This window comes from Rhipicephalus microplus, chromosome 6 (genome assembly GCF_043290135.1).
Source record: "Rhipicephalus microplus isolate Deutch F79 chromosome 6, USDA_Rmic, whole genome shotgun sequence".
NCBI lineage: Eukaryota > Metazoa > Arthropoda > Arachnida > Ixodida > Ixodidae > Rhipicephalus > Rhipicephalus microplus.
The window spans coordinates 143,759,398-143,782,333 of NC_134705.1; the positions used below are offsets into that span (position 1 = coordinate 143,759,398).

The 22,936-nt window shown below is 46.6% G+C and overlaps 1 protein-coding gene across 1 annotated transcript in view; it reads right to left on the bottom strand.

Annotated features, from left to right (window-relative positions):
- Positions 1-22,936, bottom strand: part of LOC119167960 (uncharacterized) — a 109,828-nt gene that overhangs the window by 37,258 nt on the left and 49,634 nt on the right. Inside the window, exon 2 of the mRNA XM_037419418.2 lies at positions 10,220-10,423. Within this exon, the coding sequence (XP_037275315.2) occupies positions 10,220-10,423 (204 nt within the window). The remainder of the gene's footprint in view (positions 1-10,219; positions 10,424-22,936) is intronic.

Sequence of the window (22,936 nt, forward strand, 5' to 3'; positions counted from 1 at the left end):
CTAACGCCAGGCTCTTGCTAAGACATTGCGGCGCTCTCTCGGCAGGTAGACGACTGTGCGTTACTTGGACGCGGCGGAATACACACACTACCATCGGTACTCGGCGGACGCGTGCAGCGTCAGCCCAAAATACCTAGACGCAAAGGAAGAGATTGCTATTGCTCTTGCGTTTACAGATACCCTCTGCGAGGCAGCTCTCAGCGACTCACAATTTGCAGTTTGTATATCTAAGCCTGGGGGCGCCTTTCCCAGCGAAGCTCTCTAGATCCTGAGGAAGGCTGGTCGACAGCAGTTCAATGGCGCCGCGATCTTATGGTTCCCAACGCACGTCACCACCTCCACCAACTAGGGTCCTCCCAATTTGAACCAAGTGACACATCGCTGTGTACGCGAGAAAAATGACCTGCCGCGCAGAGTCCAAGACCACCAAGTTGAGTTCGAACATCTCGGATGAAAACATGCCACTGCTACCAGTTAGGCAGGCGGATCTTAGAACCTAGAAGTCCATGGACTAGTCGGACAAACTAACGAGAAAGTCATACAAAACCTGAATCATTTGACTGATGAAGTAGAGCTTCCAAAAATATACTTGAAAAGGATATCGAAGCCGCCAACCAACTGTGCACTCAGACGGGGCAGATAAAACATCGCCTATTATAGTGAGTTTTTCTGCCCTGTGTACTCGTGACGTTTGGATTTGATAAAAATGTGAGCTAAGAAGAAAGAATTCAAACGTTTTCATCCAAGAAAACTTGACTGCTCCGAATAAGTTGCTGTTCTGGCAAATGGAAACAAAGGCAAGAGAAATTGAATACCTATTCGCCTGCAGGTCAAGGATGGTCAATTCTTTGTTCGGCATGGTCAACGCGACAGAGTAATGGAGATTAAGACAGCCAGTGACCTCGATCGCATAAGATAGCTCTAAAAAAGCCCCTTTATTTTCTATTGTGTTGTATAAGCATATTGATACACACGATAAAACATGCTATCGTGACTCTGACTCATTTAGGCGCCTCACGGCATGACGTGGCAGTGAGCAATTTTCTTTGCTTCACCTTAACGCACAAGGTTTAAGAAACAAACATCATTCTGTTAACATCTTTTAAACAATTTAGATCATGCGTGAATTTCACGCCCTTGCATTCTCCGAAACCTGATTTTACAATGACAACCCTTCTGTAAGCTTTAAAAGATACAACTACATATCAGGGTCACGACCTAGTACAAAAGAGAAGGGGGCGTTGCTGTGTGCCTTAAAAGCCACTTTATTAAGAACCTATTCCAGACTACTCAATCATAGATGCTCACTATAAATGCGTGCTTGTGAAGTGCCTCAACTCGATGCTGGTTGTACTAGATAGCCCTCGAAACGGTGCTGGAACACCATTGATCGAATTTCGGGAGTTTATATTAGACCACTGTCTATACGGAGATCTACCAACAATATTTAGGGGAGAATTGAACATTAACTTCCTCTCTATGGAGTCTTCTGCGCAAAATCTACTTGCTGTTTTTTTTTCTTTCGGTTGTCGAAGTACCATTGATATTTATTTACATAATACTGCAGGCCCAGTGAAGGGCCCAAGCAGGAGGGACGTATTTACAAAGCTCGTAATAAGGACAACAGAAGATCAAGAACATGAAAAGCGCGAAGAATAAGGACATAACTGAAACAATGAATAAGAAAGAACATTTAACACTTTAACAATACAGGTCAAGATACAATATGTTCAATTGAGTCTATGCTATTTATGGATAATGCTGGTAATTAATTCAATTCGGTTGCAGTGCGCGGGAAAAAGGAGAATTTGAAAATGTTAGTTCTAGCATTGAAGGGTGTTAGAGAGTCGGCATGCCGGTGTCGTGTTCTGCGAGCGGTGAGTGGTTGGATGTATTGTTCTGGTCTCATTGACAATTTGTTATTCTTGGGAAGATAGAGAAATTTTAATCTTTGGATTTTACGTCTTAGTTCTAAGGTTGGTATGTTATGGTCTCTCATGAGTTGGGTTGGGGAATCGCTTGAACGGTATTTAGAGTAAACGAACCGAACCGCTTTACGCTGAATCATTTCAAGTGCATGAATGTTAGTTTTTGTGTAAGGGTCCTAGATTATGCATGCATACTCCAATTTAGGTCTTACAATAGATGTATAGGCTAGCATTCTAACACTTGCAGGAGCATGTTTGAGCTTATGTCTTAAAAGGCTCAGTTTACGAAAGGATGACGCACAAGTGTCTGAAATGTGCTTGTTCCAACTTAAAGTGTTAGTTATGGTAAGACCCAGGTACTTATATTCTGTAACTTCGTTCAAAGGTTGTCCTTAAAGGTTGTAAGGGAAGGATAGAAAATTTTTCTTATTGGTTATTTTCATAAAAACTGATTTGTCGGCATTTAGGTTCATATTCCACTTAGTACACCAGTGATATATATTACAAAGATTGCAATTCAATACTGATTGGTCTTCGCAGCATGTTATTTCATTAAATAATACACAATCATCTGCAAACAGCCTTATTTGAACAGGGCCAGTAATTACATCCACAATATAGTTAACATATATGAGAAACAACAAAGGACCTAAGACACTTCCTTGCGGGACACCAGATGACACGGGGATATACCTACAAGAATAGCAAGTTAATCTGAAACATTGCTAGACGTTTGTTTTAAAACTATGATATGGGTCAATCTGATGCCGGAGTGTTAATATCAGACGTATGAGATCATTTGCCCTTTTTATTTTGTTTACGCCCTACACGACTCAGCACAACCAACGCAAACAGCCGCCTATTCTGTTTACAAAGAGATCTGAAGAAAGGGTTTATTAATTTAAGTATTCGGTAAAAGGAACTAGCTGCGAGTCTGTATACCAGGTAACTGATCATACTGTTTCCAATGGCTTATTTATTAGAACATTGAAAGGACTGTATTACATGTATTCTCTTGGGGCAGCTTAAAAGGAAAAAGAAAAATCAAGGAAACCATGGATTTATGCCTTTTTACTGAAAACAAGAACTGCCCGCGATAAATTATTTGCATTCTTTATAAAAACAAAGAACCTAAACTAGTTAGCTGAATACAAAAAAAACAAGAGAAATAAGTTAACATCTGATATTAAACAAGTACTTAACTTTTATCACGAGACTAGGTTTACTAGTATTTCCAAATTTTGCAAGAAAGTGTCTAATTGCGTTTATGAACAACGGAACACGAATGAAATAGAAGTAACATCGGAAATAATAATTGAGGGCGTACCATATTCGGGTAGTTCGCTGCCAAGTAAATTTAGTGCGCATTCTTTAAGGCAGGGGCTTGCACGTCCTTGCCGAACAATAATATCAGCAGCACATCTTACACCAACAGCGCAGACTCAGCATTTATTGTGTCACCTACTACAGCTCAAGAAAGATGGGGGTGGGACGTTGAACCACACATATCAATCAGAAAGATGGGGCGTGTTAAAAAACAACAGTATCTTTTGTGTAGACAAAATAAAGTCAGTGCCTCTTAAAGCAGTCACTCAAGCTATCCGTTTACCTCCTTCGTACATATGTAATCTTCATTTAAGTTCTGGAATGTTTCTCAAGGAACTGAAAATTGCAAGGGTATCAGTTATTTTTAAAGGGGGAGATAAAAACGACCTCTGTAACTATAGGGCAATCTCGATTTTACTTATGTAAGGTTATAGAAGAAGCAACAAACTCTGGAATTACTCATTTTCTTCAGCAAAAAACATTGTTGTTAAAAATATAATATGGCTTCCAAAAAATCAACGTAAATGACATTACATGACATTAGAGATGAAACAGTTGATAATACAAAAAAATGTTACTCACACTAAGTCTCTTTTTCGACTAAAAATGCATTTGATTCCGTAAAACATCCATTTTTACTGCTGAAACTATCGAGATACGGTGCTGGAGGTATAGCTGAGAACATTGCGAAAAGTTTCTTAGAAAACCGTGTGCACTACACCAATTTTGGCAATGCAAACTTTGAATTCGGTAAACTTACATGCGGAGTGCCACAAGGGTCAATCTATGTCCCAGTCTTGTTTATTATGAGCATAAATGACATTGTAAGCATACCCCTTAATACCTCACGTTGTTTTGTACGCCGATGAGACGAATGTATTCCTCTGTGGACCAGGTATTGATGGCCTTGAGTTGAAGGCGAATCTGACTGATATGTGTAATGTCCCAAAACCACCATATGATTATGAGAGACGTCGTAGTGGAGGACTCCGGAAATTTCGACCACCTGAGGCTCTTGAACGTGCACCCAAATTTTAGCACACGGGCCTACAAGATTACGACCTCCATCGGAAATGCAGCCGCCGTAGCCGGGATTTGATCCTGCTACCTGTGGGTCAGCAGCCGAGTACCTTGGCCACTAGACCACCGCGGCGGGGCTGAAGGTGAATCTATGGCTACAAAACCTATCGACATGACTTAGGGCAAACGGGTTAAATTAGAGTGTTAAAAACAAAAATTGTTGCTTATAGACATCGTAACAAAACACATATTAGCAAGAAATATGATTAGCTTTCGGATATAGCCTATTGAACGCGTACCGTCTCTCGAATTTCTTAATGTCTTCTTTCACGCATATTGAGATTGGCTTGTGGACATAGCTTACTTACGAAAAAACATCACTAGATTAGTCGGCATATTCTACACGTTACGTCATGTAGTACCAGTACGGTTAAAAAGACAAATTTGTTGTGCAACAGTACATCCACACCTTCATTAATGCCTTTTGATATGGGGAACAAGGACAAAAACTAACATCAGCTACTTATGTCTCTCACAAAAACGAGCTCCATGATCAATAGATCTCGTGCTCTTTTCACCTTTTTTGAAAAGCATGAGCTGCTAGCCATTATTATTATCCAATACAAAAGCTTAGCAATGATCATCTATTGTGAAGTTTAATGTAATCAAACTGAATGTTTGACAAAGTTTTACGAGTTGACCCTAGTGGTAATTTACGATATACCAGCTTCAAGAAAGATACGCTTCGTACTAACAACGGCACACAAAAAATAACTTACGAAGTTCCCATCTTTCTTAATGAGCCCCCCACCGTGATGACAAAAATTGAAGAAAGTTGCTTCATTTATGTCTTCAAAAAGAAGATACACACATTCCACCTAAAAACTAAAACAGACTTTCATACCTCTTACGATTCAGTTTGTTATCTTGTGCAACTTGCATATGCGGCCCATACCTATAGTTTTTCATTATTTATATTTGGCGGCCATTGTTGTGTTTAAGCCGTTTTTCATTATTATTTATGTGCTAACCGCAATTGTGTACATAATTTTGTGCTTAATGGCTTCATGTCCGAAAAAAACCCCTAATGTTTGATCATATTGTCCACGTTCATTTCTAATTTCTACGTATATCCACTTATGTGTGCGTGTACACAGGGGTTTGGCGATTTGTCGGGCTTTCTTTGCCTTTAGTCGATTCTCTAGGGAAATATGTACACCGGTTGTCTGAAATAATTATGAAAATATGTATACGTGGCCTGTTTTGTAGCGATGTGTGGATGACGCCCACTATAATAACGCGAAGGCTTGCCGAAAATCGGGTTTTCTCTGACGCCGATAGTAAGTTTGGGAGGTACTCACTGCGCTTTGAATCATAATTTTTGTCAAGCAGAGAAGCATCAAATATGCCATTATTGTTGAATCTGTGAAGAAGGGTGATACCTGCGACACACATGTGAGACATTGTGTGCACTTTTTTTTTGGTGCTATGGCTGGTGACGAAGAATTATCTCGGAGTCTTGTGTGATTGAATGGAAGCATTAACTGACCCTCTCGTTACTCTATTTGCATTGTGTGACGACTGTCTGTTATTTTAATTTTCTACCACTCTATATTACACTTGTCAACGTCGTTCCTAGCCAAAATGAATGCCTCATATAGGGTCTTTTCGTGAAAAAATTCGAAGCACCAGAATGGCTGTTTGGTAGAATACGGGGCTGTCACGAAGAGGGTTCAGATTTTAACCGAGTTTCAGCCTAAATGTTCTTTCTGCTTTTGATCTTGCGTTTCATTTCGCGCGATAGCTGCTACGAGCAGCTGCGGTGGTATCGGCTGACAACAATGGTGCCAAAAACGGTTTTTGTTAAGATATTAAAACAGCTTTCCCTGTAAAAATACTATATGCTAAACAGATTAGGCTATTCCTTTCTAGCCTTCAGCATCCTTTTCAATAGTAGAACGCGATAGCATAATGAGGGCCCATGCGCATCACATTTCTGATTTTTCAAGATTCCGGTGCATGCCTCAGCCATGCCGTGATGAAGTGAATGACTGTGCTCATAACATTGACCCATTTAAACTATCCCCGTATGCAAAATGTTAAAACGTAAGAGCGAAAGGTAAAAGACATACAGACTAACACTTACATAAATCTGCACACTCTTCACCTGATCTACCCCACGGCGTACAGATATATTCCCGTGGTGTGGAGCCACCCTAAGACTTTCACATCACGTGGGAGTGTGCAGAGCACCACGATGAACGCGACTCCAATGTCACATGGGAGGAATGGGAGGCGCTGCTGTCTAGCCCAGCGCTGGTGGATCAGCTGCGACTGATCTACAGAGCTGAACGAATCGCTCGCGCCAGTGGGGCCCTGGAATAGGGGCACCACCCTGCCGGACAGACTTCGCTCTTTACCCTGTATATTCCTCGGAGCACTGGAGTTCTATAGCCAGTCTGGATTATGTACATAATAAAGTTTTCTACTACTACTACTACTACTACTACTACTACTACTACTACTACTACTACTACTACTACTACTACTACTACTACTACTACTACTACTACACGGTAGACAAGGGAACGATGAGGACAAGCGCTACCGGGTCGCCTGCTGCCACCCCTTGCATAAACTGCGTACTGGCAGTGCAGCTATGTGCCCACTGCGCCATGATTCCTTCGGCGAATCAGCGAAGTGTTCGTTAGATAACATGCAATGCTTCGCTGCGGCTCACTTTGTTGGCGCTTTTGCAGCGGATGACCGTTAAATCTGTTTATGCGCTTCGTAAGAAATATGCTTTCAAAACACTCCATCACTTTGCAACTGGCGTGTTTTGACGGCTGTCGCGATTTTACGAGCCTGCTGCGAGATATCACATCAGTCAAGGAGACTCGTCCCAGTACACATGACATAATTACAATGTTTTTTTAAGAGGGATTTTCAAGCACTGTTGTAAAACAACTGCTTGCCACGTACATGGTTGAAGGGCGATGCTTAGTGGAACATATTTCTATTATTTATTTTATTTGCACTTTTCTTGATTTTTCCATCACCGAAAAAAATTATGACTTCGCGCTCACAAACAACGACGCCGATACACCAACACATGTAATTATCGAAACAAGCTTTCACGTTAGAACTCGCAAGGATTCCCTCTAATACTTTTGACTTGGGTGACTCGAAAGCGACATGCATACCGGCAGTAAAGTGCTTTTATGCTTTTTACATTACGATGACGCCGTTTATTTTTTTAAAACTATTTAGCGAAATGAACGTGGTGGATGGGTGGCTGCAAAACTTTATTGATGTACGGCAAGTCGCCACTTAATAAATATACAATTAAATTATTTTTAAATGATTACTAGCCTCACAAAGGCCTCAAAGAAGGAAGGCGCCAAATAATACATTCGATTATCAATTAGGAATAATTATTCAAATAGTAGCCTCAAAAAAGCCGTAAAAGAGATGGCGGGCACTACATGCGATTCAAATAATATGGCACAATAAGCTTCACTGTATGTCGGTGATAAGTGTGCACGGCCACGCATTGAATAGTGTTGTGGAGCTGACACTGTACGCTAGAGTACTAGGAAATTCTGCCGGTGCGGGCACCATACGCATACTAGTCGTGTGTTATGAATATATGCTGATGCCGTCAATGCATATTCACAGAATAATTTCAATGCATCGTCAAATTTACCCATATTACTCTTGCTGCGAGATGTGCAATCTAGGTACCTGCCAAACCTGTCTTTCTAATTTGATATTTTGGAACGAAGATTGACGACTGGTTTCGGGCATGTTTTATTTGGAGATCCCGTGACTGACGTTCCAAATGAAACTGCCAACAGAATAACTCTCGGATTGTTTGGCTGTATATATAGTGAAAGTGCCTTCATCGAAATGACAATGATGATGGGCAACTTGAAAGTGGTTGAAGTACATTCGTTTTTTTGGTGGGTAGTGAAAATATCTACCGCAGTTGCTCCACATCATCAGCTACATGCATTTCAGTCCAATCTCTACAATAGCTAAGCTACATAGAAAGTAGCCGCAAGGCTGCAAAGTCATCATCATCATCATCAGCATTATCATCATCATCATCCTGACTACGTCCACTGCAGGATAAAAGCCTCTCCCATGTTCCGCCAGTCAGCTCGGCCCTGTGATCGCTGCTGCCATTTTACGCCCGCAAACGCCTTGGGAGTTTCAGAATAACGTTTGCAGGGCCTGCGGTCGTTGCGGGCATAGCAGGCGCCACATGAGCTTTAGAATAGCGTCTGCTTCCCTAGGAAAAAGTCTTGAGACTTTCGCCCCGAATGCAAACCCAAATGCACGGAAGCTACTCACAGCACTTTGCGGGCCTCGCGGGCCGCGATCGCCGCACGCTATTCCGCATTTTCTGTGTGCGGGCCGCGAACGCGGACGGTGTCTGGCGTTACGACGCGTGCGCAGTGGCAGCGACCACACCGCAAGGGCTCGCGGTGCGCTATTCTAAAACTCCCTAATAACATATGCTCCCCTAACCTTCTGTCTCCCCCTAACCCGCTTGCCTTCTCTGGGAATTTAGTCTGTTACCCTTAATGACCAGCGGTTATCCTGTCTACCCACTACATGTCCGGCCCATGCTCATTTTCTGTTCTTGATTTCAGCTATGATATCCTTAACCCCAGTTTGTTCCCTGATCCACTCTGCTCTCTTCTTGTCTTTTAAGGTCACACCTACGATTTCACGTTCCATTGCTCGCTGCGTCGTCCTCAATTTAAGCTGAACCCTCTTTGTAACTTCTCCCGGTGTCTGCTCCGTAGCTAAGTACCGGCAAGATGCAGCTGTCATATACCTTCCACTTGAGGGATAGTGGCAATCTACGTGTCAAGATGTGAGAGCGCTTGCCGAATGGGCTCTACCCCATTTTCATTCTTCTATAGTTACTTCAATCTCGTGGTTCGGCTTCGCGGTTATTACCTGTCCCAAGTAGACATAGTCCTTTACAACTTCTAGTGCACTACGACATATGCCAAAGCGCTGTTCTCTTCTGAGGTAGTCGTACATTATTTTCATTTTCTGTAGAATAATTTTAAGACCTATATACTTTCCTGTTCTCCTTGTCTAACTCCATAATCATGAGTAGCCATTCGTTCCCTGAGTTGCTCAGCAACGCAATGTCATCGGCGAAACGCAGGTTACTGTAAGGTACTCTTTATTAACTCTTATTCCTGACGCATCCTATCGTAGGCCTCTTTTAGCTGCCAAGTAACCAATCTAAATATTTTATTCGCAAACGACATGACAAAGTAGACACTGTGGTTTATGCAGTGATACGACACCTGCTCTCGCACACACATGCGAGTGGTGGAGCGCGGCCTTCTTTGTCATGCGCTGCAGCGTAGCATGCACCACTGCTGGATTTCCAGGTCGGCTGTGACAGTAATGGGCATTTTGGGGGAGGTGCTGGCTTGATTAGGTGACGGTCCCTCTCAAGCGCTACCGTAGTGAATTAGTGACACATGACTCACGACATTGGTGCATGTGCGGGATGGCAAATACAGTGGGAGCACATCCCAGTTTATGGCGACTGGGTCACACTGGCTCCCAAGATGGAAAATTTTTTTGTGTCAACAAGGCTTAAAGCCACTGATGCTTCTGATACAGCGGCGTCAATGTCAGTCGCGCTTCCAATGGGTGTCGACTACAAGAAGCACTGTTCAGGTACTCTTCAGAAACTACTATACAATTGTAATGTTTCTTTAGTACATCACGTTTTAGAAAGCCAGAACTTGAATATAGAAGAAGCCAATGGTGGACGTTAAAGAAAATATAGACTTCAAATTGAGGGCCTATATTTTCTTAGGCACGTGTAGCAGGGACTTGAGAAGAGCAATATTGATTACTTTGCCAATGAAAAACAGAACGTGAAGGGGACAAAAGAAGTGACATACCAGGACTGCAATGATACGCGCAATCGATGCGCGTGTCATAAACACCGTCGCGCAGGCAGCTATTCCACCTGAAAGATAGGCATCTTTGTGCTGTGCGATTGTAATAATATTTTGTAATTAGTGGGCCGCAGTACGGCTCATATTCCATTATTGGCGTGGAACATCCATATCCCGTCGAGTTTCGGATTACACTCATGTCTGGGGCTGAAAGATAAAATGAAGATGCATTAGCGAGAGTTTTGCGTATACATCAAATTTCTGATAATTCACAAAAAAACAACAGTAAGTTTAGTCGTGCTTTAAATTTTATGAAACTCCAATGAAGAAATTACACCATTTTAAAAATGAGGCAGTGTTTTATGCAAACTGTTGCATCTGAGACAAATGATATTCGAAAATAAAAATAGTGCAAAATTTAGCTCAGTTTGCCCGATGTCCGGCATAAGGCCGGGCACCCAGAAGGGCTTGTGGGCAGCTAGCTGCTATAGGCTTGGCTAAGGCCTTCGCACTTCTTTCTTCCTTATATTTTCTGATAATTTCTACGGCAAAGGATGTGAGAACTCTTATTTTTAATTTTTTCCGTACCTGGTTCTTATCATTCTATTACTGTAGAGTCTCTCTGTCTATCTTTCTTCTCCCTGTCTTGTCTTGACGAAAAACTCCTGCGGCCTCACTTATAAAAACCAACGCATAGTTATACGTATCCGTAGTAGAGCGATCAAGAAATCTCAACCATATGGAATTTCTTAAATACGTGCTCTGGAGTCACATTATAGAAGGGCATGTTCTCTTCTACAAGGGCCTCTACCAAATCGCCTCTGCAGAAATATCACTGCCGCAGCGAGGATCGAACTCGCACCCTTCGAGTCAGCAGCCAAGCGCCATAAGCAGTGATCAACCACGGCGGGCTTCCCTTTTTTTGATTCTCTCTAGCTTTTCTCTCTTTCTCAGAGTTTCCGTTTTCTCCATACTATGGCACACTCTCTTCCTCCTCACTTTTTTCTTCCTGAGCTTGACATCTCCTCTCCTCAACAACGATTCCTTTTCAGAGACACCTGGCTATGGTATGAAAACGTGCGCTACTAGAGATGGCGTAATCGTGCACTCTGCCACAGAGTGTCTCGTGCTGCCGGCGCTATTGCGGCCACGTCACCTCAATATGGTATCAGGCCTAAAAGCACAATCGAGGTATCTTGGTTGCACTACACGCTCCTTTCTTTACTATCTACTAAACCCCTACCCCTTTACCTCGTTGCACTATAAAAGACTGACGACAATATACACCGGCGTTCACTACTGTCCTGACATGCGTGTTGGTGCCATTGAACGTGGCCCGGCTGACACATGGTGTCAGAAGTGCGGAACTGGAGCCTTGCCAGCTGGACGATGAAGGAAGTACCGTAACAAGTGGGTACCTAGACCACAGCCTTCGAAACCACCGCATGCATGGAGTACATCCAACCACCTGAACCTCTGGGCCTCTCAACCAACAGAGGATGAACGTGGAAGCTCTTCCGGCAAAATTTTTTTTTTGGCAGACACAGAGTGCACTGAAAAACCAAGGTCAGAGGCAGCAAAAACGGCTATTTTCTTTGGCGTGGCTGGTGACGAGGCACTTGAAGTGCACGACAACCTTACGTTCGATCAAGGTGAAGACAAGCAGGACTATGGCATGGTAGTGGCCAAGCTCGAGAAATACTTCGTCGAGCAAGAAAACATAATTCACGGGCGCTACGTCTGCCGGACTCGACTACAGAGCGAAGATGAACCCTTCGAACAGTTCTTCCGCGCGCTGAAGAAGCAGGCGATGTTTTGCAAATATGGAATGATGATTGACGAGAAGGTGCGCAACCAAATTGTGTTCAATACAAACTCGCTGAGGCTTCGGGAGAAGCTTCTCAGGGACAAGGGCCTTACGTTGAACAAAGTCACGGCTTTATGTAAGGCGGCAGAAGCATCAGCACGTGAGAACTCGCTGTGGCAGAAGACTGACGGAGAGCTTCACGTCCTTGCAGCATCGTCGAGCCGAAACTTCAAGTGTTCCCGCTTCAGCCGATCCCATGCCGCACGGTGCTGTCCTGCCCACGGGAAAGCTTGCAACTTGTGCAAGGGGCCTACACATTTTGCGTCATGATGCCAGTCAAGCGGGGCCATCTGCGAGGTAAATGACGAGAGGAAGACGCCATACCAAAACGACGACTTCGATGTTTTCCTATATTAGTAATATGTGAACCAAATTTCTCAAAAGCGATAAAGCTTTCTGGCTACGAAGCCTTCACTTCATCGACTTGTGGTGAGCCCAGCAAAGTAATTATATATATCCGCACAGATTTATCCTACATTCCACATTTGGTGCAACACCATAACGGAAATCAATACGTATGCCTCCGCGTTGCAAAGAAGAAGGTAGCCTTGACACTTATCGGCGCATACATCTCACCATCTGGTCAGTTCGATGGTGAAAGACTACATGACATCTTGACCGCTACACCTGGACCTTGGATTGTTATTGGTGATTTTAATGCTCATCACTTGTTTTGGGGAAGCACAAAAATTGATTCCAGAGGCCGGAAACTAGCTGAATTCGCCTCACGCCATGAACTTAACGTTATGAATGACGGCAGTCCGACGTATTTGCGTGGTTCGAGATATAGCAGTTGCTTGGATCTTGCATTGGTGTCACGGCAATTCACCCATTAAGTGCGGTGGCTCATTGATATTGAGACTCACGGCAGTGATCACATTCCAATGTATCTGAAGGTCACAGTTTTTGCAACTTCCTCCTCATCAAGTAACAAAAGTGTTAATTGGACAATGTACAAGGCAAAGGTGGAAGAGACATGCGATGATATCGCGTGCGGCCTCGACGAGGTAATGAAAAATGTGATGGAAGAGGTTACGTGCGCCTTTGAATACACATCAAAGCGTACAGAATTTGATATAGAACTTGAACGACTGCGAACGATTCGTAGGCGGGCAGAGAGGAGGTACAGGCGCACTAATTCGATTCATGACCCCAGAGACGCTCGACGTCTACAAAAGAAACTCCAACGTCGAATGGACAAGCTGGAGGACCAACGGTGGAAGAAATTTTGTGAACCACTCGATCCTTGCAAGCCTATGTCCCATATATGGAGGACGGTGCGTGGTCTATGCTCGACTCCACAACATCGTCCATTCAGCACATTGGCTCTCCATCAAGCCCGCCCGCAGGTTGATGTTGCTGAAGATTTCTGCGTGAGGATTGCGGGCAATGTGGTTACTATGAGTGACGAAGTTCTCGGGGATGCTCCCGTAGCACGAGTTTCTGAACTGAATATGCTTTTCTCACTCGAGAAACTGGATGCAGCTCTAGCCACCTGCAGACGTTCATCATCACCTGGGCCGGACGGTATTACATACGCTGCTTTATGCTATCTTAGAAGACGCGGCCGAGATTAGCTACTAAAATGCTACAACCAGTCATGGAACAATGGCGTCGTTCCAAAAAGGTGGGAATCCAGCCACTTGGTACCAATCCTCAAACCTGGAAAGTCGCCGCTTGATCTGGCATCATATCGACCCATTGCGCTATCCAGCTGCGTGGGGAAAATAATGGAAATAATGGTTCTGATACGCCTCGAGTGGTACCTTGAATGCTATAATATATACCCAGAGGCCACGGCTGGTTTTCGAAGGGCCGCTCTTCTATTGATAATGTCATCGACCTCGTAACCTCTGTGCAACAGCAGAAATACCTCAAGCGCATCTCGGTTGCAATGTTCCTCGATGTGAAAGGTGCATACGACAATGTAACGCACGATGCCATCCTAGATGCCTTGGAGAACATCGGAATCAGTAGAGAAATGTTTCGATGGATTCGAAGCTACATACAGAGGAGATCCTTCTTCGTGCTTACTGCGGAAGGCCGCACCGTTGATCATTACACCACTCGTGGCGTTCCACAAGGCGGGGTTCTCAGCCCTACGCTGTTTAACCTCACGATCATTGGCCTTGTACAAAATCTACCTCGATCAGTCAATATCTCTACATACGCTCATGATATATTGTCGCAGTACAACGCGAACAAAGTACAAGTACGCCTTGAGGCAGCGAAAGCAGCGTGTTCTCAACTGCTGAGCCACAAGATCTTCTTTGTTGTTGAGTCAAGCCAGAGGCCCACTACTTGGTGTCTGCTAAATCCCCACATCATCGTTGTCGTTCACACGCCGACACGGGTCATTTGCCTCCCTCTCAAAGAGCATCGACCCGATGCGAAGTCAATAATGCAGTTTTTTTTAAAAGAAAAGTCTCACGCAATCACTCGCTGACGTAAGGCTTCATGCGCACTACGTGAACGAGTTCTGGATGGTGCTGGCGACGATTGGTACTACACGAACTGTCGGGAACAACTTCGTAAGTTACCTCACTCAGTTGTCGCAGCACTCGGTAAGGCCCAAAGTATCTTCTTAAAAGCTTTTCGGAAAGTCCTCGTTTCCGTACGGGTGTCCAAACCCATACTTTGTCGCCAGTTTGGTAGACGACTGTTCTGCGGTGAGCATTGTAGCGGCCTGCTGTTGTTGTTGTTGGCGGATCCGTAAACGTGCAAGTTGCCTAGCTTCCTCCGCGCGTTCCGTAAACGTGTTGGCGTATGGGTCGATGCCGTCACCTTCGTGCGGTAGCATCGCATCTAACATAGTTCGTACTTCTCGTCCATGAACGAGGCTGAACGGGGTCAGGCGCGTCGTTTCTTGCTTTGCCGTATTGTACGCAAACGTTATGTACGGCAAGATTTCATCCCAATTTTTGTGTTCAACGTCTACGTACATCGAAAGCATGTCTTCAATGGTTTTGTTTAGACGCTCTGTCAGCCCGTTCGTTTGTGGGTGGTAGGCGGTGGTCTTACGATGCGCTGTTCCACTCAGCATGAGGACGTGATCCAAAAGAGCTGCCATAAATGCGGCTCCTCTGTCTGTGATCACGACGGATGGTGCACCATGCCTCAGTACAATGTTCTCGATGAAAAATGTTGCCACCTCTGCTGCTGTACCTCTCTGGATAGCCTTTGTCTCGGCATAACGGGTCAGATAATCCGTCGCGACGATAACCCAGCGGTTCCCTGCTGTAGAAGTAGGCAGTGGGCCCAAAATGTCCATGCCGATCTGGTAGAATGGAGCTGTTGGGACCTGTACGGGTGGCAGGAGGCCAGCTGGTTTAGTCGGTGGTGACTTGCGTCGCTGGCAGTCGAGACAGGCACGGACGTGGTGCTTCACGGCTGTGGTTAGTCTCGGCCAGTAATACTTTTGCTGTATTCTGGCCAACGTTCTCGTGTAACCCAAATGGCCAGAGCTCACCTCGTTGTGGCATGCTTGGAGTACTTCGGTACGAAGGGCTGCTGGGATGACGAGCAGATAGGCAGATCCCGTCGGCGAAAAGTTTCTTTAGTAGAGTACTCCGTCCCGTAAACAAAATGATGACAACACTCTTGCGAAAACTCTTGGCGCCTTCTGAGATCTGCCATCCAAGTAGTTAATTAGGCCAAGCAACTCAGCGTCGTCACGTTGTTGCTGCGCAATGGCGGTCGTGTCGAGGACACCGAGAAATGCCATTTCCTCCTCTTCAGGTAGGGTTGCCGACTCAATGGGTGAACGGGACAGACAGTCGGCGTCCATATGTCGCTTGCCTGACTTGTGTACGACTACAATATCGAATTCTTGCAGCCTGAGACTCCAACGTGCTAATCGCCCGGTAGGGTCTTTTAGACTTGTTAACCAGCACAATGAGTGGTGGTCGCTAATTACTTTGAAGGGGTGGCCATATAAATACGGGCGAAATTTTAAAACCGCCCATACCACGGCGAGACATTCCTTCTCAGTTGTAGAGTAATTGGCCTCAGCACGTGTTAATGTTCTGCTTGCGTAAGCGATTACCCTCTCTGTGCCCTCTTTCTGTTGCACAAGCACAGCTCCCAGACCAACATTGCTCGCGTCTGTGTGAAGCATCGTCGGGGCTTCTTCATCGAAGTGGGCAAGCACTGGGGGCGTTTGAAGACGTTGACGCAGGTCATTAAAGGCAGCCTCCTGTTCTTCGTTCCACTCAAAGGCAACGTCGTCTCTTGTGAGACGAGTTAGTGGCGACGCGATGCGGGCAAAGTCTGCGATAAATCGGCGATAATAGGCACAAAGGCCCAGGAAGCGTCTGACAGCCTTCTTATTGGAGGGTACTGGGAACCGTGCGACAGCGGCAATTTTTCCAGGATCGGGTCGGATGCCTACGTTACTGACGACGTGACCGAGAAACTGAAGTTCGTGGAAACAGAAATGACACTTTTCCGGTTTCAATGTTAGGCCCCCAGACCGTATGGCACGTAACACCACTTCCAGCCTTTGGAGATGCTCGTCAAAAGTCGTTGAAAATACTACAACGTCGTCCAGATAGACTAGGCACGTCTTCCACTTCAATCCCGAAAGTACCGTGTCCATAAGCCTTTGAAACGTCGCGGGCGCGGAGCACAAACCGAAAGGCAAGACTTTAAACTCGTATAAACCATCTGGCGTCACAAAAGCGATTTTCTCTCGGTCTCTTGGGTCTACCTCGATCTGCCAGTATCCACTCCTCAAGTCCATGGAAGAAAAGTAGCGAGCGTGCCGAAGTCTTTCAAGGGAGTCATCAATACGTGGGAGCGGGTACACATCTTTTTTGGTCACCCGATTCAGCTTCCTGTAGTCCACGCAAAAACGCAGCTTGCCGTCCTTTTTCTTTACTAGCACTACAGGCGATGCCCAGGGGCTCTGTGACGGTTGAATTACATCATCTTCAAGCATTTTCGCGACTTGTTGTTGTATGGCTTCGCGTTCCTTTAAAGCTACACGATAAGGGTTCTGGTGAATAGGTCTCGCCGTGTCCTCGGTGATTATTCGATGCTTTGTCAAAGGTGTTCGACCAACTCGTGAGGTCGATGAAAAGCAGTCGTGGAATTCGGCTAGTAGCTGAAGAAGTCTCTGTCGGTCATCCTCTGACAGAGTGGGGCTAACATCGAGAACGGGTTCTGGTTCTTGATTAGGCGCTTCATCTAATAGCGATAAACATAAACTGCTTCGCATGTCTACGATATTGTCGTAAGAAGCGATAGCTGTGCCCTTCGGAAGGTGCCGGCGCTCAGTACTGAAGTTGGTCAAAAGTAAATTCGTGCGCCCATCAGTGAGACGGACGATACCTCGTGCGACCGAAATGCCATGGCTAAATAGCAGCGAGCCAATTTGGTCGGCAATGCCTTCGCCATCAAACGGTTCGTGCCCTTCCACCGAAACAAGAGTGCATGACCGTGGCGGGACGACCACATCATCATCAATTATACGTAAAGTGTTACGTATTGCGTCTGAACAGTCAACCAAACCAGGGCTGTTGCGGAACGTAATTGAACGGTCCGGGATGTTGATGACGGCACCATATTCTCTTAAGAAGTCCATCCCTATGATCAGGTCCTTGCAACATGAGGTGAGGATGACAAACGTCGCCACGAAAGAAGAGCTGCCGATGCCCAGTCTCGCTGTACACCTTCCGACAGGCATCAACAGCTGGCCGCCTGCTGTCCTCAGGTGAGGTCCCGTCCACGTAGTCTTCACTTTTTTTAGGCGCACGGCAAGGTTTTCACTTATGATAGAGAAGTCGGCACCGGTGTCAACTAAGGCTGTTACTTGCTGTCCGTCTACAAAAACGGTAAGATCTGTGGTCACAGTTTCGTCAACGTTACAACTAGTCGGCTTTACGGCGTCCTGTGGTAAGAGTAACGGGGGCCTTTTTTCGTCGCCTTGGCGGCCTGCAACCTCACCCCCGGAGGTCGCCGCCTTCAGTTTCCCCGGCGTGGACTTGGTGACCTCCTTCCGCTGGCGTCGGCTGTAGTGCGGTGGCGCGACGAAGGCGAATATGCCGGAGACGGAGAACGTGGTTGACGTCCCAAACCTGGCTGGTAATTAGGCTCACCGTCGTCATTGTTGGCTCGGCGGTTGTCAAAATGGAACCGAGACAAGGAAGGTCGTTGAGAATCAGCGTCCCGGCGTGGTGGGTAGTCGTCGTTGGGGCGTCGATCGTCAGACCATTGCCGAAGAGGTCGAAACGTGTCGGCGCGGTGCCAGCAATGACGAGAAATGTGGCCGACACCTCCACAGGTAAAACAAAGCGGACGTCTATCCACGGTGCGCCATACGTCTGTTTTACGAAGCTGTGGACGTCTCAACGGCTCATAATGTTGTAAATGCCGTGTCTCGTTGGGAGACGGCTCTTCGTACGGCAGCATTTCATACGGTGGCACGACGGAAGGGCGCCGCGGTGTCTGTTCTTGCGGTGGCGACCAAGGTACGGCTGTCGATGGCTGGCGGTACGACGGCGGAACGGGCGGCGGGCGGCGAAGCGCGGCTGCGTAGCTCATAGGTCGCTGATCGTGAGTAGAATCAGCTGCCGAAAACGCTTGGCGTATTTCTTCGCGGACGACTTCAGCGACAGACGCCGTGGGTGGTTCCGTGACCAGAGTCCGCAGCTTCAGCAGCTCTTCGCGAACAGTCTCTCGTATTAAGTCGCGCAACGAGCTTTGATTGTCAGATGTCGTAGCGGCGACTTGCATGTGGGCGTTGCTGGACAAGCGATCGTATTGTCGGCATCGCAGGTGAAGCGCCCGTTCGATAGCTGTTGCTTCTTTGATGAAGTCTGTCACGGTGCTTGGCGGGTTCCGCAAAAGTCCGGCGAACAATTGCTCTTTAACGCCGCGCATGAGGTAGCGCAGCTTTTTGTCGTCGGTCATGTGCGGGTCAGCTTTACGGAAGAGACGGACCATGTCCTCTGTGAACATTGCGACCGTTTCATTGGGTTTCTGAACCCGTAGCTCGAGTAAATGCTGCGCACGTTCGCGCCGGTCGACATCGGCAAATGTGTCAATCATCGCTCTTTTAAAGTCACTCCATGTTGACAAACTGCCTTCTCTGTTCTCGTACCAAGTACGAGCACTGTCGTCGAGATAGAAATAGGCGCGGGAAAGCCTTTGTTCAAGAGACCACTGGTTGGTGTTGGCGACACGTTCATAGTGATCAAGCCATTCTTCGACGTCTTCATGTGCTCCACCACCAAAGCGATCAGGCACCAGCGGTGAAAAAAGGGTTACCTGAGATGGGGTCGGCAAACTACTGTCTCGTAGTAACTGTTGTGGGCTGGCGGTGGCCATTGGTAGATGTGAGCGGTGCCTCGTAGAGTGTTCCTGTGAGAGGGTGAACTCTGGAAGGAGGCCTCGCAAGCGACGACTGAAGCGATGCACGGGAGTGTCGACAAGAGCTTTTGGGCTGGATGAACGGCTCCCCGTGGGAGTGTGGAGCATCAGGCGGGGTCCCGGTCCAGCACCTCCACCAGTGTCGCAGTACAACGCGAACAAAGTACAAGTACGCCTTGAGGCAGCGAAAGCAACGTGTTCTCAACAGCTGAGCCACAAGATCTTCTTTGTTGTTGAGTCAAGCCAGAGGCCCACTACTTGGTGTCTGCTAAATCCCCACATCATCGTTGTCGTTCACACGCAGACACGGGTCAATATGTATCTGGGCTTCAGCAGTGACACGACTCCAGGTACGCGCACGGCTCCAGAAAGCAGCGAGAATAACGTCGACGTACCTCCATGCTCGAGGCCTCACAATTCCCACCGAGAAGTGCGCCTTAGTCCCTTTTACCCGCAATCCCATGATCTGTTATCTTGTTTCTATCGACAACGTGAACCTTTCGTATATGATACGTCACCGATTCCTGGGCGTCATTATCGACAAAGATCTCTCGTGGAGTGCTCACATCTCGCACTTGAAGAAGAGGCTCAGCTCTATCACACACGTGATGAGATTTCTCGCTGGTAAAACATAGGGCACATCAGTGTAATCTATGCTTCAGCTGTACAGAGCGATCTTCTTGGGATATTTGCGGTATATCACGCCCGTGCTTTCGAAAAAACTAACATCAGGGTTTTGCAAACCATTCAAGGCCAAGTCCTCCGCACATGCTTGGGGCTACCTCGGTGCGCTAATACGTTAGCAACAATTGGTATCGCTAAAGACCATCCGATCACGACATATATAACTGTCGACACACTCCGGACACATATCCGTCACATATCCAGAGTGCCTAACTACCACCTTGCTAGCTTGCCACTAGAAGACTAAAGGCAGCGTTTTCCAAAGTTCTCGCGGCTAACCAGAATTCCATATCGTGGAGGTTCTCGCCCGCAACCATACCACTATATCCATGGCGGTGCATGAAAAGACCGACTGTGCACCTTGAAGTGCCGGGGATATCTAAAAAGACAAGCCTGTCATCTGCAGCCCTCAAGCAGATCTCACTGGACCTTTTGCATTTGTCGTATGCTAACCGAATTCATTTTTACACGGATGGTTCGGTCTCGGGAAGTTCAACAGGTGCCTTTGTCATACCATCTCGATCAATCACCGTAAAATTCGAGACATCACACGTCACGACATCTACGGGATCCGAGCTCACCGCTCTTCGAGCTGCTATGGAGTTTGTTACGCAAGAATCTCCTAGTAGATGGGCCATTTTCTGCGACTCCAAGGCAGCCCTTCAATGCGTGCGAAGTCTACGTCGTGGAAACTATCACCAGATCGTGTATCGTATTAATGAAATTTGTCATCGCGCTGCTGATCAAGGACACGACATTGTTTTACAATGGTTGCCGGGCCGCTGTGGCATCAGTGGTAACCACCTCGCCGAGGACGCTGCCCAATGTGCCCACGATGGAGCTCTCACACTGTTAATACCCTTGTCAAGAGTAGACGCAGCTAGAGAACTTCATCGCATCGCGCATAATGCCGCGTTTGCGCACTAGGATTCTCCACTTAACTCCAATCATCGCCCTAAGAATCTTGTCATTACTCCAGAAACAACTGCCATCCAAGATTTCTCGACGTGACGCTACAATGCTGTGCCGGCTGTGGACTGGGGTAGCGTTTACGAAGTCATTCAGCCATCGCATTGGCATGGCAAATTCATCCATGTGTGAAAGCTGCAACTGTATAGAGACTATTGAACATCTCTTGTGCCACTTTGCCCAATTTGATGAAGATTGCCGGACTCTCCAGTGTGCCTTGAATAGACTCGATGACCGGCCATTCAATGAAGCAAAGATCTTAGGAGCCTGGTCGCGCAGCACATCAGCATAGAAAGCCACACGGGCCCTTATGAGATACTTGTCAGCAACTTCATTGAGGGACCGCCTGTGAAACTCGGCATTGTGTGTGTGATGTGACATGTGTCTATCTTTCTCTCACTCTTTTACTCCCCTCTCCCCCTCCCCATGTGTAGGGTAGCAAACTGGACGCATAGTCAAGTTAACCTCTATACTTTTTCTACTTTAATTCTCTCTCTCTCTCTCTCTCTCTCGATGATTTGGACGTCACCACTGGAAACATCAGCAGTGACCGAGACTGGATCGTGAAAGCAAATAATGGAGGCAACGACATCAACCTCAAGATTGACTCAGGGCCCCAAGCAAACTTGATGCCGCTGTCACTTTTTCGAAAACATTAAGCCTGTCTAGTGAAAGCAAGGGACGCGGTTCTACGATGCTATAATGGTGGCGACGTCAAACAGCTCGGCACATTTTCGTCGCACGTGACCATCGTGGACCGGGCATCTACACAGACTTCTTCATGATTAAGAAAGATTATGGCGCCCTCCTGGATCAGAAAGCTGCGGAGGATTTGACGCTGATCAAACAGAACGTTGATGCCGTGACAAACAATCCTCCCACGATCATCGATGAATTTCCACAGATTTTTCAAGGAACAGGCCGTGTACAGCGCCAGTACAGGATCACCCTTCGTGAGGGTGCCATGTCCGTCATTCAGCCAGCCAGACGAGTGCCTTTGCCGCTGCGAGAACCTCTACACGCTGAACTACAGCAAATAAAAGTGGAATGCATCATACGAAAACTCAGCAGCCCGACAGATTGGGTAAGCCCACTGGTCACCGCGTTCAAAAAGGACAGCAAGTTGCGTTATGCATGGACGCGAGAAAAATTAATGAATGCCTTAAAAGAGAACGTTATCAGATGCCGTGCCGAGAAGTCATAGAAGCAGAGCTGGCAGGGGCGAAGATGTTTTTTCGACTTGACGCTAACGCCGGGTTCCATCAAATATTACTGGATGATCAGTCTTCCAAAATGTGCACCTTCGCAACTACTTTTGGCCGTTATCGGTTTCTTCGACTGCCTTTTGGCATTTCATCGGCAAGCGAAGTTTTTCAAGAAGTGCTCAACGAGATATTTGATGATTTGCCTTACGTGGGTGTGTATGTTGACGACGGGCTCATTTGGGGTGCTAACCAGAAAGAAGACGATGAGAGGCTCAAAAACGCGCTACTAGCGGCGTGCGTCGAAACGTCGTCTCCCCATCACCCACGCTCGCGTTGCATGCATGACTACAGTGCCTAGAACGTACTTGTGTTCCAACCGCGGGCCTCACAGTGTCAGTGAGAATGCTGCCTTTCAGCACCGGCCAACAGACGGCGATAGCCGTAGGGAGCACGCTATACTGGCCAGCGGCTCCATAGATCGTTTCGATCACGTTTGGCTATAGCGCGGTGCACGTCTGTGAGATACGGCGATAGGCTGTCCCAGACCGTTTCGCGCTGCCGAACGTTGGTTGGCGAGCCAAACGTGATCGAAACGATCTGATTTTCTTGCACGAACAAATGACC